This window comes from Patagioenas fasciata, chromosome 25, assembly GCF_037038585.1.
Source record: "Patagioenas fasciata isolate bPatFas1 chromosome 25, bPatFas1.hap1, whole genome shotgun sequence".
Taxonomy (NCBI): domain Eukaryota; kingdom Metazoa; phylum Chordata; class Aves; order Columbiformes; family Columbidae; genus Patagioenas; species Patagioenas fasciata.
This window is the reverse complement of record NC_092544.1, coordinates 4,888,567-4,903,876: the sequence shown is the minus strand read 5'-3', so window position 1 is coordinate 4,903,876 and position 15,310 is coordinate 4,888,567. Positions and strand designations below refer to the sequence as shown.

Sequence of the window (15,310 nt, the reverse complement as noted above, 5' to 3'; positions counted from 1 at the left end):
AACAGTCCAAGCCAAACCGTATCCAGCTTTATTAAAGGTACTTTTCATAAACAATCATGGTAATTTAGGCAGGACATGGGCTACAATCTGCAACATTTTACAACAACTGTCAAACTCCCCTCCCTTCATGGACTACCAAAACATAAAAGTTGCTATAAAACCGAAGAATCTTCATTTCATACTCGTAAAGGGAAAAGTTTAGAGTGAGGGTGGACACTTTCACATTTAGCATGTTGTTTAACAACTCTTCACAAACCTACCCTAACTTTTAGAGGAACAAGAAAATTAAAACGCAGGTTTTCTTAATCTGAAGATCCACAATATAAAAGTCGTACAGCTCCTTTTCGAGCCATTATATCCCAAATTGGGCACCAGAAGTCCGGATCACCCGACAACGCATTTCGAGTGTTAAGTCCCAAAATGCCGTTTGTGGCGTATTTTGGAGTGACAATCTACGCAAACAGCAAAGACGTGGAAGGAAATACAGACACCGTTACAAACTGCGGGTTTGAAGTTGGCAATAGGCATCTTTGGAGCTTGGACGTTCACTCGTATGCACTTCACAGGACTGAACAGACGTGCAGCGCAAGGGAATCCCTTCCTCCTCTACTCAGGAAGAGCCCTTCTTCCAAAAACGGGGGACCAGGAAAAACTTCTCTTATTAAAATTTAGGCTCCAAGAAATAGACTAAGTGACATTTGTCCCCACTGTCCCCCCCTCCCTCCCGCCCCCGAAAACACAACAACAAAGCGGTCTGTGTGCTAACAACATAGCTTAAAAAAAAGTAAACCAAAATTCTGCATTGTTATAAAACTTGATAAAAAATAGTATTTCAAACTGTACAGTCACCAGAAGTACACAGTTATCAAAAATTCACACGTTTTTACTTGGCTTCACCAGCACCTTCGGCTTTCTGTGCCTAAAAGAAAAAGAGGAACCAGTCAATACATACCACAGACTTGCACCAAACAACTGATAACTCATTTCTCTAATTAGCAGTGCTCTAAACAGAAGAAACCTTATCTGGGCTGCAGCACCCTGATTTTTAACAAATTTAACATCTGAAGTACCATAAAAGGCAACCTGAAGCTGCTTTATTGTGTGCAAACTTTCTGTATTTTCAGAACAAGGCGAAACTACAACTTCCACGTGGCAACTTCAGCTGGCAAAGAGACACTTTAACTCTTCAACTACCTGTTGATGTGTTGGTGTCATGAGCAACAGGTTGAAATAATCAAGCAATAATCCCTCTTTATTGGCACAAGTCTAAACCTGTCTAGGCTTGATATGGATAAAAATCATTTGCTGGCGTAACAGAAGGTGCCGGAGCCGCTGCTGTACCTGGTCTGTTTTGGCATCTCCATTCTCTGCAGGGTTGTTTCCCTCCTTGCCAGCATCAGCTTTCCCCTTCTTGCCCTTGGGCACCTTCTCGCTCTTCTGTCAATGCAAAACCACGATCACCGTTACAATTACCAACAGCCGCTCCTTAAGCCACAAGAATCCAAAAACCAGAATGGCAAAAACCAGCACTGGGTGTTGGCCCAAAAAGAACACAACACACAAACGTTTGCATCGTTAAGAGACCCAGAAATCTTCACTTTGTTGGGTTTTTTTTTATGCAAGTTTTATAAAATTCAGAAGTTTTCAGTGCAGCTTTATAGAAGTGATGATGCAGCTCAATTTCAAAGCTTTACTGTCACAGTTCTTACATCTACATCTCAACAACAGCGCTGACACAACAACTCACCTTTGGAGCTGCCTTTTTAGGTTTAGGCTCTGGCTTTGGAGGAGCGGGCTTCTGCCAAGGAGAAAAAACCCTCCTGTTACTCAGATTATTTTAGGAGAAACACACAACTTTTTAAACACACTCAACTCAAATATTTTCAAGTTCAGGAAAGCAAATCAAACCACTTGAAACTGAAGCACTTCAAATGGATTTGTCAGTTATTCTGCCACTCCCATAGCATCACACAATGGGGCAGCGCGTAAAGCCAGTAACTTTCTTTCTGCTGAAGGGCACATCTCCGCAGAACACCCGTACGTAACACTAAAGCCTAAAACTACTGAGTTTTGGGCCATCTCTGCTCAACAAGAGAATACTCACAGCAGATAACCTCGCCGATCTCCGCTGGGGCTGTTTAAAGACAAAAATGATGGAATTTAATGGAACGTGAACTCTCAAAACCTCATAAAGTAACTCTTATTTCCAACCTATAAATTCCCAGCGCTATTTTTTAAGTTTCTACTTCCCTTATGTTTTTTGAGAACAGAGAATAAGACTCAAGTTAGTTAAGTAGAGTTTTCATGGTTAAGGTTAAAAGACAGTTAATACTTTGAAAAGTCTGATTCAATTACAGCCAATCATCCACTTGCTCCGCAGTTATTTCAACGAAGTTAAATCTCACTGTCCAACATAAACACTTTATAATCCAACTTTCTGAAAATGCTTAAGTCCTTACCTCATCCTTAACTTTGGCCTTGTCGCCCTTGGTATCTCCTTCAGCCTAGGACAGGAGACACAAGTTGTAGCGGCGACAAGTTGCACTGGCACCGGCCGCTATGTTTAACCCCCCCATGTGCAACGGAAACGTTCTCCAGCCGCTCCCGGGGGTCAACCGGCCGCCCTCACCTGCCCCTGGGCGGTCTAGAGGCCGCCGAGATTCGGGGAGGGGCCGGAGGCACCGGCGGGCCCAGCGCCTCCGCCAGCCGGGATCCCCGGGCCGGAAGCCCCACAGCGACCCAGCCCAGAGCGGGGCGGGTCAGCCCGTCCCGGGGCGGGGGGGGCGGGGGAGCCGCGCTGCCCCCTCAGGGCGGCCCCGCTCCCGCCCACAGCTGCCCCCGCGGGGCGGCGGTTTTGGCGGCAAAGCCGCCCGGGCGCCAGCAGCGCGGCCGCTTCCCGCCCTTTCCCTCCCCCGCCTCATCCCGTCCTCCCGCCAAAACCAACCGGATCGCACCGGCGCGCGCGCCCCTCCCCCACCGCGGCCGTTGGCCCCCGCGCGCGCGGCCGGTAACGGTCCCCGCGCCGCCCCGCCCCCACCCCCGGGGAGGCCTCGCGCGGCTCCTCGCAGCCGTTACCGCCCCGAACGGGGGGGGGGGAATGAGCGCGTAGTCCCGCCCCCCCTCCCACAGGCGGTAACGCGGGGGGGGGCGGCGGGACCGTAGGGGCCTACGGCGTGAGGGGCGCGATGAGGCGGCCCGGTCCCGCGGTGCCACGTACCTTTCTCTTCGGCATGGCTCCGTGCGGCCGCGTTGTGTGTGTGTGTGTGTGTGTTTGTGTGTGTGTGAGGGAGAGCGGCGCTCGGCGGGGCGGCGTGAGGGGGCGGAGGGAGCGGGCGGAGGAAGGGGGGGCGCGGGGGCCGGGCGCGCTCGGTCGGCGAGAAGCGGGGAAAGGGGGTGAGGGAGGGAAGGAGGGAGCGGAGCGCGGGGCGGGCTCCGGGCGGGCTCCGCTGGCTGCCGACCCCACTAATTTCAATCGGGTGTTTATAAAGTTTTATATAGAGCCGGACGCGGCCCAACCGGTTCCAGCCGGATCCCCACCGCCCCGCCCGCCCATTGGCCCGCCGGGGTCACGTGGGGTGGGGCCAGGCGGGGAGGGGAGGAGGGAGGTGCTGAGGAGGCGGCGCGCGCGCAATTGGGCCTCCCCCCCCCCCCGCACCGAGCCCCGCGGGCGGGAAAACCCGGGGAGGGGGGGGGGGGGAGGCAAAAAAAGGGGGGAAAAAGCTAAAAATCAGCAAGGCAGAAAGCGGAGGGCTCTGCCTGGGTGATGGGGAGCGCGGCCCCGGGGAAAGGCGGGAGCATCCCCCGTCCGCCCCCGCGGGAGCTGCGCGGGGAGCGGAGCTGTTCGTTCAGCACCAGCCGGGGCACCGGGACCCCCAAACCGCGCCCCCCCCGGCTGCAGAGCCGCTCGGGGGCCCCGCGGGGTCGGGAAAGCCGCGTTTTCCTGGGAAAAAAACCACGGGAGATTGGGAGTTAGGCTGGTGCAAAAGTAATTGCGGTTTTGCACTGTGAATTTTAACTCATTACAACGCGGCTCGACTATATTAATCAAAATAGGAACATGTCTATATTAAACAAAATAGGAATACGTATTTATTGATTATAGCACATCTTCACTAATCAAAATAGGAACCGTTACAATCAACACATTTTTGCCAGCGAGAAGTAAGTTTATTTATTCCCGTAGCGTAAAAATCCGCACTTCGGGATTCGACGAGCTCCTGGAAAGCGTTTTCTGCACCCTGCCGGTTTTGGAGGCGCTTTCCCTGCAAGAAGCTGCCGAGACGCTTGAACAAGTGGTAGTCGGTGGGCAAGAGGTCGGGCGGGTGCGGCAAAACTTGGCAGCCCAACTCGTGCAGCTTCCGAAGCGCCGGCTGCGCGACACGCGCTCGGGTGCTGTCGTGGAGGAAGGATCGGGCCCTTCCCGCTGCCCAGCGCCGGCTGCAGGCGTTGCAGCTTTCGGTGCATCTCGTTGATTTGCTGAGCGTACCGCTCTGATGTGAGGGGTTCTGCGGGATTCAGGAAGCTGTGGTGGATCAGACCAGCACCAAACAGTCACCATGACCTTGTTTGCATGCGAGTTTGACGCTGGGGAGCGCTTTGGAGGTTCTTCTTGCTCCAGCCGCTGAGCCGGTTGTTGCCGGTTGTCGTATAAAATCCATTTTTCGCTGCATGTCACAATCCGATCCAGAAACGGTTCCTTGTTGTTGCATAGAATAAGAGAAGCCGACACTTCGAAACGACGATTTCTTTGATTTTCGGTCAGCTCGTGAGGCACCCGCTTCTCGAGCTTTTCCACCTTTCCCATTTGCTTCAAACGCCGAACGACCGTAGAATGGTTGACGTCGAGTTGTGCGGCAGCTTCTCGTGTGGTTGTCGGAGGACCGGCTCTCAGCTGGTTGTTGTCACATTCCAATGCTGGGCCGCCTCGCTCCTCGTCTCCTCCACGAAACCTCCTGAACCACCCCTGCACAGTGCGCTCGTCCGCGGCTCCTGCGCCAAACGCCTGCTTAACACTCTGAGCTGCCTCCTCTGCTTTGTGACCCATTTTGAACTCGAAGAAGAGAATCGCTGGCATTTCTTTGTTGTCCAACGTCATTTCCGCAGCCTAAAATAAATACAAACAGCAAGTTTTAAGCCGGTAGCAAAAAGACATCAAGCAAGAAAAATGTATTAAAATTAGGTATAACATAAGCACTATTATTTAAGGTGCTCCAATATCAATTCCTTTTGCACCAACCTAATAACTTCAGCTGGCAAAGAGACACTTTAACTCTTCAACTACCTGTTGATGTGTTGGTGTCATGAGCAACAGGTTGAAATAAGCAATAATCCCTCTTTATTGGCACAAGTCTAAACCTGTCTAGGCTTGATATGGATAAAAATCATTTGCTGGTGTAACAGAAGGTGCCGGAGCCGCTGCTGTACCTGGTCTGTTTTGGCATCTCCGTTCTCTGCAGGGTTGTTTCCCTCCTTGCCAGCATCAGCTTTCCCCTTCTTGCCCTTGGGCACCTTCTCGCTCTTCTGTCAATGCAAAATGATACAATTACCAACAGCCGCTCCTTAAGCCACAAGAATCCAAAAACCAGAATGGTAAAAAACCAGCACTGGGTGTTGGCCCAAAAAGAACACAACACACAAACATTTGCATCGTTAAGAGACCAAGAAATCTTTACTTTTCTGGGTTTTTTTTAATGCAAGTTTTATAAAATTCAGAAGTTTTCAGTGCAGCTTTATAGAAGTGATGATGCAGCTCAATTTCAAAGCTTTACTGTCACAGTTCTTCCATCTACATCTCAACAACAGCGCTGACACAACAACTCACCTTTGGAGCTGCCTTTTTAGGTTTAGGCTCTGGCTTTGGAGGAGCGGGCTTCTGCCAAGGAGAAAACCCCCTCCCGTTACATTATTTTAAGAGAAACACACCATTTTTAAACAACTCCACCCAAATATTTTTAAGTTTTAGGACAGGAATTCAAAACACTTCAGAGCTGAAGCGCTTCAACTGAACTTGTCAATTATTGTATAAGTGTTTATAAGCACCGCCCACCCCTGGGCGGGCCGGAGGCCGCCGAGATTCGGGGAGGGGCGGGAGGCACCGGCGGTTTTGGCGCCACCGGCGGCTCCGCCACCGGGACCCCCGGCCCGGGAGCCCCAGAGCGGGGCGGGTCCGCCCAACCGGGGCGGGGGGAGCCGCGCTGCCCCCTCAGTGCGGCCCCGTTCCCGCGGGGCGGCGGTTTTGGCGCCACCAGTGCGGCCGCTTTTTCCCGCCACAGCCGGCCGGATCGGACCAGCACGGGACGCGGGGGGGGTGACGGCGGGACGGGCCCAACGGCGTGAGGGGCGCGGGGGGGGTTCGCCCGCAGCCCCCCGTACCTTTCTCTTGGGCATCGCTCCGTCGGGAGGGGAGGGGGGAGCGGAGCGCGGCCCGGACTCCCGACCCCGTTAATTTCGATTCGGTGTTTATTCATAATAAACTTTTATATCGAGCCCGACGCGGCCCAACCGGTTCCAGCCGGATCGCCGCCCGCCCATTGGCCCGCCGGGGTCACGTGGGGTGAGGCCCAGCGGATAAGGATGGATGACTATTTTTATTTGATAATATCTTTATCCTCTTCACAATATCATTCAAAACGCTGAGTTTCAGCGAGTACAAAGTCCTTTACATCCGCATTTTCTAGTTTTCACCTGGAGGGAAAAAGGAGGATTTAAAAAAACAGCAACAGCGGGTGCTGCTGCACCTGCATTGGAAACAAAAATCAAGACGTTTTATCTTATTTTGACCACGGGGACGGAAAAACATAAGAAATTAAAAGACGGAAACAATCTTGGAAATTAGCTCGTCCATCTCTCTGCTGACGGAAAACAGAACAAACCCTCCCCAGCTGCTCCAGCCACTCCCAGTACAGTAATGTCAACAGCCCCAGTTTGGCCGGGATCACACTGGGTTGGGTTGGGATCACACTGGGTTGGGATCACACAGGCTTTGGCCACTGGACTCCTGACCCAAGCCCACCCTCACTCCCCGCAAGCAGGACGTGAAGTCACAGCTCCAGAGCAGCCTCGGAGTGATCTGCCATGTTGCACCCATCACCTGGGTTTAACTAATTCCTTCTTAAGCCACAAAGTTAATTCCCAACCAATACTTTTCCTTGCTGGCTCAGAGCCTTTTTCCTAAGCACGGTCTGTGCCAACATCTTCAGCATCTGGGTTTTCCCCACATAGAGCACTCAGAAGGGATCACAGGGCTGGTGAAACTTTGGAGTTATCAAGGTTGACAACACCTCACTTCAGCTCTTTGGAAGCCAAGAGCAGACACACCGAATCAGGCCAAGTGGGGAAAAGCCAAGATGCTGTAACGAAGCAGGGCGGTGGGGAATTCCTCTGCCACTGCTCGGCACAGGGCTCCCTTTCTCACCAGGAATAATCCTCTCCCTCTGGAAAGCAAGGATCCCCATGTAGGACAGCAGAGGAAACCTCAACAGCAGATTTGCTGCTGCAAAGCCCTGGGAAGAATTCAAGTCCAGGCTGATTTAACAGGACAGAATCGGTTTGCCTGGGCCAGTTCACAAGGAGTCAAACAGAACTGGAGGCTCATTTTAGGTCACTTCTTGTAGCCAAGCAGCGGAGATGTGGCGGAGTGTGTGTGTTCTCCATTGTCGGGGCAGGAAGGTGAGACGGACGGACGGCATTTCCTTCCTCAGCAGCATTCACGGAACTAGAAAGGTTCACAGTACCCTCGGACAGGGCCAGTGGGGACGTGAAGTCCTAGAGCAGTCCAGCACCACACCGAGCGAACCCTCTGGGCAGCAGCCGTTCCCTCTCACACGGCTAAAAGTTGTCTTCCCAAGACCCCAGCACCTGTGTCACGCGGACACTGGACACAATCTCTCAAAGAAGTCCGCTCTCTTGTGCTCTAGCGCTTGTAGGAAGCTCTGGATTCTCTCTTCCCGCATGGCGGTGCATTTCTGCAACAGTGTCCGTCGGCGCCGAGAGTCTCCGTGGGATGCAAACCCTTCCTGCTGGAGCTTCTTTGTCACATAATCCTGATCCCTTTCCATCTCTTGTCGCCTTCTTTCCTCCATGTAGGAGTCTCTCGCCTTCTAGAGTGAAAAGCAGTAGAGCGTTAGCACTTTATCAGGCCTTTTAGCTCATCTGTGGAACAGGTTATGGAAGAAATAACCTCTGCTTGGCCATCAATCTGTGGGTTAAATACAGGGATATCCTACAAGACCTTCTCCCCAGGATACAAGTCTGCTGACAGCATTAACTCCGAGTTCAAATAGACAAAGGTCATGACAGATTGTGGAAAACTCCTCAGCTACCAGAATCAGAGCAGTGTACGAGAGGACCTTCAAACCGCGGATGTGCACACAAGCTGTCGTCACCAGGGTCAACGCAGAATCCTTGATCCTGTTCATGCGGCAGCTGAAGGGTTTTAGGGGATTCAGAACACTGATTTATGGGGCAATTCTTCGAGCCCATGATCAGGTATCGAGCCAATCAGCTCCAGTAAAAAAGCAAGAGCGGGCTCAGCATTCCCAAATGCCTGTGATCTAACAGCGCACTGGCTTGAGGCACAGCAGGATGGGCAGGAGAAAGGTAAAGGCAGCAGCTACCCTGCCTACCCTTCAAGTATCTGAAATATTTTTGCCAAACATCTCTCGTGGATTTCTTCTTATTGCACACATCCTGGCCTGCAGCCTCCACCAGCAAACACACATCCCCACGCAAGAATATTAAGCTTTCATTTTTCTAAATAGTAAAACCGGTCACAGTGACATAACCTGACACACAAACGCTTAGGGAGCGCTGGCCTTTCAAACGAACAAGAAGAAATCATTATTCTAATGAGAGCCTGGCCACTTGCTATGATGCTGTAACAACCCACGTGTGTGCGGGAGAAGCAACACATCTGACATCAGCTGCGAGTGAAACCAGCACCGCAGTCAAGGAACAACTGCTGCTCCCACTCTGCGCTCCCTCACCCCATCTCCAGCACGCGGCTGTGCAGGAACACGCTGCCACGAGTCTTCCATCTCCCTTACCTGCAAAGCGCTGTAGTTCATCTGGAAGCGAAGGATGGCCTCACACAGGTTCCAGAAGGAATATTCTGGCCACAAGACTGACTGAAACACCAGGCAGGAATGGGATGTCTGCAAGAAGCAACATCACCAATGATTTAATCATCTAGAGAGTCAGCAAGATACAGCTCTGTTGGTGAAACTCTGCCAGTTGTCTCACAAAGATTTTACCTAGGCTGTGTTATCAGATTCTACATAAAATTAAAGGAATATTACCCAGGAAAGTTTCAAATTGCACCATGTAGAGTCTCTTTAATTAGTTTTTAATGGTGGGACACCAGTCATCCATTCCTGCAGGATACCAGCAGAATTCTTTCTAACACTATGTTGATCTTCACAGTGGTATTTTTAACAGCTTAAGCATCACAGACGTATAATAAAACTAAAATAGCAACACTGGACTACCAGAGGCTGAGGTAAGGGAGTAACAGATGAACTGAGGATCAGGACGTGACATTTAAGCCATTCATCAAATGACATCTCATGATATTCCTTGCTGCCCACTCGTGGCATTTAAAGTGCTTAATGAATCTAAAAGTTGTGAAGATATCCTAGAGCTGAAAGATGCAAGACTCCAACTTAAAACCTATTTTTGCCATCAGGGCCCTCAACGTTTCATATCAATGTGTTCCTATGACCATTACTATAAAATCGAACGTTTAAAAGGACTCTGAGTGACTCAAAGTTGTAACGATATAGACAACCTTAGTGTCAATTCTATACAAAAAAACATCACAAGGACATTTCTTGTTAAGTGTTTTCAGGATGATGCAATTTCAGACTTTTGCTGCGAGGTATTTTAGGCAATCGCAGAACAAGAAACAGGTTCCTCAGAGGTGCCACAGCACTGAGTCCACCCAAAAGTTACCCAACCTCTGGCAGAGGGAGTTGAAGAGCCCTCATGTCAGCTCATGCCTGCAGTCAGAACACTCTCTGATGCGAAGATGGATGATTTCAAGGAGAAAACAAAGACTTTACCTGCCAGAGCAAGAAATCACTCAAGCGAACCTCTCCAGAGGTTCGAATCAGGAGGTCTGGGTCAGGGGAGTTGTTGGTGTACAGACACTTATCGAGCAACGATTCAGACACATCACTAAGAAAGACAAATCATAGAATCATTTTGGTTGGAAGGGACCCTCAAGATCATCAAGTCCAACCATAACCCAACCCTGGTACTAATCCCTGTCTCTAAGAATTTGATCTATATGTCTGTTCAACCCTCCAGGGATGGTGACTCCAGCACTGCCCTGGGCAGCCCGTTCCAATGCCCAGCAACCCTTTCTGGGAAGAATTTTTTCCTAATATCCAGTCTGAACCTTCCCTGGTGCAACTTGAGGCCATTTCTTCTCATCCTATCACTTGTTACTTGAGAGAAGAGACCAACACCCCCTCGCTACAACCTCCTTTCAGCAATATCCAGGTCAATGTTTGCAGCTTATTAAGATCACTTTTCTGAGCCAACGGAGGTGGCACAACTAAATCAGAAATACTGAGGGGTCTTTTATAAACACAGGACTGCAGATGAAAACCGAGTGGTGGAGCTGTACCACAACCAGTCACCAACTTGCTTCTGCTGGACCCTGCTCCACAGGCTATTTCAAACGCTCTGTCTTCCCCGACTCTTTGAAACATAATCCAGTGGTGGAACTGGACTGTGAGCACTTCCATCTGGAGCGGGGAACAGAGCGCTAACTGCTCCATCTCCTCCAGGGTGGAGGAACAGTTCGCTATTCATGATTCATCTGTTGTTTGACCTCAGAGCTAAGACCGCCAGCCAAGCAGCCAATTGCTGTGGCATAAAATCTGCCTTCACATTTAAACTAACTTCAGACACAGACCTCATTTCTCTTCTGTCTTGGTTGTGTATCTATCACCACGGTAACCGAAATAATAAAAAGCAAACATTGCATAGTAACTTTAAGTCATTTGTTCCAGTCATGCTGGTTTAATGAGGTCTATTTAAAAGCCACTTGGCTTCTGAGAGGTTTTCAATGAGGCACGGGAGGGAAGACAGGCGGTTTTCATCTGTCAAACCTCACACGGCACGACAAGAGTTACCTGGGTTCGAGCAGCCCCTGTTCCACTCCCCACGCCATCTCCCTCACGGCGCTGCTGATCTCGTGTCTCGATGTGTACGCAAAGCAGACATTCAGAAAGCATCTGAAAAGAGGAGAAAGATGTGAAAGACTAACCTAAGGGAAGTCCAGTAGATGACAGTTACATGTCTGCCAAGTCTCAGCCTTCAGGTAGAAGAGGAAGATGTGAGGTATCAGCTGTTTTAAACTGCGTTACTTACTTGTTGTAGTTCCTAGTTGCCAGCACAGCTTGGGCAATCAGCTCCTGAATATCCAAGGGCAGGAGTGGCAGGTCCCCGAGGACACGGATACACACACCGTGCTTCTTCAGATTCTCCCTGCGCCAAACAACAAGGGTGAGGACCACAGAACACAGAGTGGTCTCTGCTGCACAAGTGCCAGGTTTGCCTTGTGTAACATCCACCAAAAAGCAAAATCAGGCATGTAGCAGGCATAGCTTTGGCAAAACTAAGAGCTACAAAAAGGCAAAACGACCAAATGGTTTTTAGGCATTGAAAGCTGGCTTAGATTTGATCTTCCCAAACCATTCCTTAAAGGGAAAAAGATCATTCCCCATAGAAGTTCCTGAGGTACAGACATCGCCAAAGGACCAGAAAACGATCACAGATACTTCATGAAAACAAGGCACCCAGCACTATGGTGCTAAGGGGGAATTTCTGATTGTGCTGTGCTCATCTGAAAACTGGAGTATTCCCACTGTTTGGATGGGATTGTTCCAGCACAAGCCACAGGACACAGACACCAATCTGGTGTACGAGGGGACTGTGCGTGGCCAGGAGCTGCACATCCCACCCAGGCAGGCAGAGCCCCTGGACACAAATCTCCAGCTGGAGGGGGAGATCAGCTTCCTTCATCTAATCCATTTTCACAACTCGTAACATCCCCGTAACACCTTTTAATCAAGTTTTGCTTTAGTTCCACCCTGCGGGATACAGGCATGAAAGGATTCTTACTGTTCTTCCAGTAGGCGGCTGAATTTCTGTCTTGCCAGATCCATTAGTCCATCCACCTCCTCCTTGGAACGTTTAAAGTTCTCAATACTAAAGGCATAAACAGTGACCTCCCGAATGCCCAGATTTAAGCACCACCTTAGTGTCTGCAAGAAGACAAAACATAACGGAAAACCCAAGTCAGATAAGCAGACTCAGACAATCAGGTCTGCAAGACCCAGTTTCTCCACAGCCAAAACCTTCCCCTCATTTCCCACTACACTAAGACCGGATCAAATAAAATGACCATCAAGAGCTGACAATGAAACGCACTTGATGAGAATTTCAGATTCATTTTAAGGAATGGGAGGAAAAATACCACCACCTAAAGATGAGAATCTGTAACAAAGATGGGACTAATCCAGCCAAGGAAAGCACTTCTTGGAGATAACAGTATAAATTATATAATACCTTACACACAACGTAAAGGCAGCAAACACCCTTCCCACCTGCGCCAGCTTCTCAAAGCCTTGCGAATGTCCCTGCTGTCTCTCCACGTGGCACTTTTGGGCATAACGGCGATTGCCATCCATGATGAAGGCAACATGCTTGGGCATCGGACCTGCCTAGAAAATAAAGAGAAACACAATAGAAAAGCAAGCGAACAGCCAGGCTGGCGCCTCGCACTTCCGAGAGGTCAGCCTGGCTGTTCCCAGCAGCACCGCTTATTTGTGAGCATCTCCCTGCTTCAAGTTTTACGCTGCTGTAAATTTAAGTATTTTTTTTATTTCAGAGTTCAAGGCATTTTCACAGACACAACTTATGAGGAAACAAAACAAGTCATGAGGCTCTTGCTCACTTAAGAGTATTCCTTTCTGCTGACCTCAATGGGTCTGCGTAGAGAAGGAGAACATCACCAGCCTCGAGACTCTGCTGGGCAAGGACAGAGTCTTCCCAGAACTGGTGAGTTATTATCGTACACAGCAGCAACTCAGTTTCATTTCTTAGATGCATAATCCAACCACCCTGCTTCTCTCCCTCCTTCATCAGCAAGTGCACAAAACATGGAAGCCTGGGAGTGTAAGCTCATTATTGACAAGTGCTCCAGCCTTGCTCATTTGCAAGGCTAAGCTTAAGTAATTTTCCATCCCCGAACGCTGTTTAGGGACGTACATCCAGTGCTAATAGGTACTCCTGCTAGTGATACGGCCTTTCTAGAGCAGTCACACAGACAATTCCACTCTGAAACCCACTGAACCTGCCAGTTCTCTACCACAGGTAGCAAAATGAATCCCTCACCTTAATGATGTTGGCACAAAATCTCTCTACGATGGTCAGCTCGCCTTCTCTGATCCACGACATGTTTTACCAAGAGCTCCTTTGCTTCTTTAACAGGAAGATGAAAACAAGGGGGTTAGAGGTACAGAAGATTCCGTCTGAGTCGCAAGCAATGCTAGAAATCATCACCTTGGAAAAAAATAAGCTTTGACTAGCTGTTTTGGAGCCCTTTTTATGATCTGTACAAGTACTTTGGTAAGCAGACAATGGGGGAGCTCAGAAATGAGCTCTGGAATTTTCCAGCTATACGTTGCCAGAGAGGATTCTGGACTAGCTGATAGCAAGATAAAACATAACTGCATCTTCACGCCAAACCAGCTGAGGATTCGCACAGACCCACAATTTCGGCCACAAGGTGGTGACAGCACGAATTGTCCTTCTGTGCTTTTGTGTGGGAGCTGAAATGCCACCATCTATATCACCAACTACCCCCCACCACTGTCACCACCGATACTTTTCCTTCACAAGCTGAGAACTTCAGCCTCTGGGCATGTAAAAATACTTGGGCTTACCACATTATCTGCGCTTCATATACAAATATCTGGTTTGAGGTAACACGATACAAGAGCTTGCTAAACTTCCACATTAATTTTCAGTTCTCTCAGGTAGAGACGTGGGGAAAGCAGCTGTGAAGAGAGAGCTGTGGGGACAACAGTCCAGACTCAACCCCCAGGACCGACCCAGTGACCGGAGCAGGTTCAGATTACACTGACTGCGTTGATTTTCTGGACGGGTCTCCTCTGCCTCTCCCTCAGGAATGGATGTGCACCCTCAGATACACAAAACATGAAGGCAAGAACTGCTGAACCTCGGGCCGTCCCGCCGGGCACGGGGCAGGTGAGGAGAGGCCGCCGGATCCCTCGCTCACGGGGCGGCCCTCGGGCCTCCCGGCTCCGTGAGGGGCGGCAGCGGCAGCCGGGAGGAGACCCGGCGAAAGTGGAGACCCACAGAAAGAAGCGACCTCCCACGCAGAGGGGGTCCCGCTCCTCCCCGCCCGCCCCGCGGTGACCGGCGGCCCCGCTCCCCGTTACTCCCTTTACCTCCCTTACCTCGTCTGGCGGCGCCGCCTCAGCCTCACCGGACAATGACGACTCCTTCCGCTTACGTCACCCGCCCGCGCCCGGAGCGGGAGGTGCGCGCAGGCTCTGACGCACGGGGCGGGGGGGGACTTGTGCGCATGCGCGCCGTGAGGCAGGAGGGATGTGGTGGTCATAGAGTCGTGTTAGGATGATTGTTTTGGTTGGAAAAGACCTTTAATATCATTGAGTCCAGCCGTTCCCCACCCCAGCACTGCCCCGTGTTCTGAGAACCTCATGTCCGTCTGTCCAGCCCTCCAGGGATGGTGACTCCAGCACTGCCCTGGGCAGCCTGTTCCAATGCCCCACAGCCCTTTGGGGAAGAAATTGTTCCTAAATCCAACCTCAACCTCCCCTGGCGCAACTTGAGGCCGTTTCCTCTGCTCCTGGCGCTTGTTCCTGGGGAGCAGAGCCCGACCCCCCTGGCTCCAAGCTCCTTTCAGGCAGTTCAGAGATCAGAAGGTCTCCCCTCAGCTCCTGTTCTCCAGCTGAACCCCACAGCTCCCTCAGTCTCCATCACACCTGTGCTCCAGCCCCTCACCAGCTCCGTCCCCTCCTCTCAACTCATTCGGGATGGCGGAGCCGGGGTGGTTATGGGGATCTGTGGGGTACAGGGAGGTGCCACAGGCTGGTAGTGAGGTCAGGGTGGCTTTTTGGGGCTGGCAGCACGGCCAGGCTGGTTATCAGGTACCCCAGTTCCCAGCACTCCCCCCCACCTGCCCATTTGGGGTCTGGGCTTCTCAGTCCCAGGGGAGGATAAAAAATCCAGCAACTGCACACAGAACATCACC

General features: G+C 50.9%; 3 protein-coding genes across 6 annotated transcripts; all 3 read right to left on the bottom strand.

The window, feature by feature from the left end:
* Positions 1–3,540, bottom strand: HMGN2 (high mobility group nucleosomal binding domain 2). The gene is made up of 6 exons (XM_065857327.2): positions 3,218–3,540; positions 2,460–2,504; positions 2,105–2,134; positions 1,748–1,798; positions 1,342–1,437; positions 1–919 (listed from the first exon to the last, which is right to left on the bottom strand). Exons 1-6 carry the CDS (start codon positions 3,230–3,232, stop codon positions 884–886), a joined length of 273 nt encoding a protein of 90 aa, XP_065713399.1. The 5' UTR covers positions 3,233–3,540; the 3' UTR covers positions 1–883.
* DHDDS (dehydrodolichyl diphosphate synthase subunit) lies at positions 1–14,564 on the bottom strand. 4 transcript variants are annotated; one of them, XM_071798911.1, is made up of 12 exons: positions 14,493–14,543; positions 13,956–14,069; positions 13,405–13,491; positions 12,615–12,731; positions 12,130–12,272; positions 11,377–11,493; positions 11,139–11,240; positions 10,059–10,173; positions 9,045–9,152; positions 5,822–8,099; positions 5,425–5,520; positions 1–919 (listed from the first exon to the last, which is right to left on the bottom strand). In XM_071798911.1, the coding sequence occupies exons 3-10, from the start codon at positions 13,465–13,467 to the stop codon at positions 7,863–7,865; spliced, it is 1,002 nt and encodes a 333-aa protein (XP_071655012.1). In that variant the 5' UTR covers positions 13,468–13,491; positions 13,956–14,069; positions 14,493–14,543; the 3' UTR covers positions 1–919; positions 5,425–5,520; positions 5,822–7,862. The 4 variants fall into 4 exon arrangements, with proteins under 4 accessions (XP_071655012.1, XP_065713458.1, XP_071655013.1 ...); XM_065857386.2 differs by lacking the exon at positions 13,956–14,069 and having other exon boundaries at positions 14,493–14,564; XM_071798912.1 differs by lacking the exons at positions 13,956–14,069; positions 14,493–14,543 and adding an exon at positions 14,124–14,471.
* On the bottom strand, positions 4,065–5,508 carry LOC136112539 (histone-lysine N-methyltransferase SETMAR-like). Its single transcript, XM_065857288.2, is given in 4 exon segments — positions 4,065–4,403; positions 4,405–4,543; positions 4,545–5,104; positions 5,425–5,508. Coding segments are annotated over 3 exon segments (981 nt in total). The 5' UTR covers positions 5,096–5,104; positions 5,425–5,508; the 3' UTR covers positions 4,065–4,112.
* Positions 14,565–15,310: the final 746 nt, after the last annotated feature.

Excerpts from the sequence above, each read along its gene's own strand:
- HMGN2 (XM_065857327.2), bottom strand. Across the intron at positions 2,135-2,459 it reads AGGCCAAAGTTAAGGATGAG|CCCCAGCGGAGATCGGCGAG; the intron begins GTAAGGACTTAA and ends GTCTTTAAACAG. Across the intron at positions 1,438-1,747 it reads CTAAAAAGGCAGCTCCAAAG|AAGAGCGAGAAGGTGCCCAA; the intron begins GTGAGTTGTTGT and ends TTGCATTGACAG.
- DHDDS (XM_065857386.2), bottom strand. The coding sequence starts at position 13,467 with ATGTCGTGGATCAGAGAAGGCGAGCTGACCATCGTAGAGAGATTTTGT. Across the intron at positions 12,732-13,404 it reads TTTGTGCCAACATCATTAAG|GCAGGTCCGATGCCCAAGCA; the intron begins GTGAGGGATTCA and ends TTTATTTTCTAG. Across the intron at positions 10,174-11,138 it reads CAGGGGCTGCTCGAACCCAG|TGATGTGTCTGAATCGTTGC; the intron begins GTAACTCTTGTC and ends TGTCTTTCTTAG.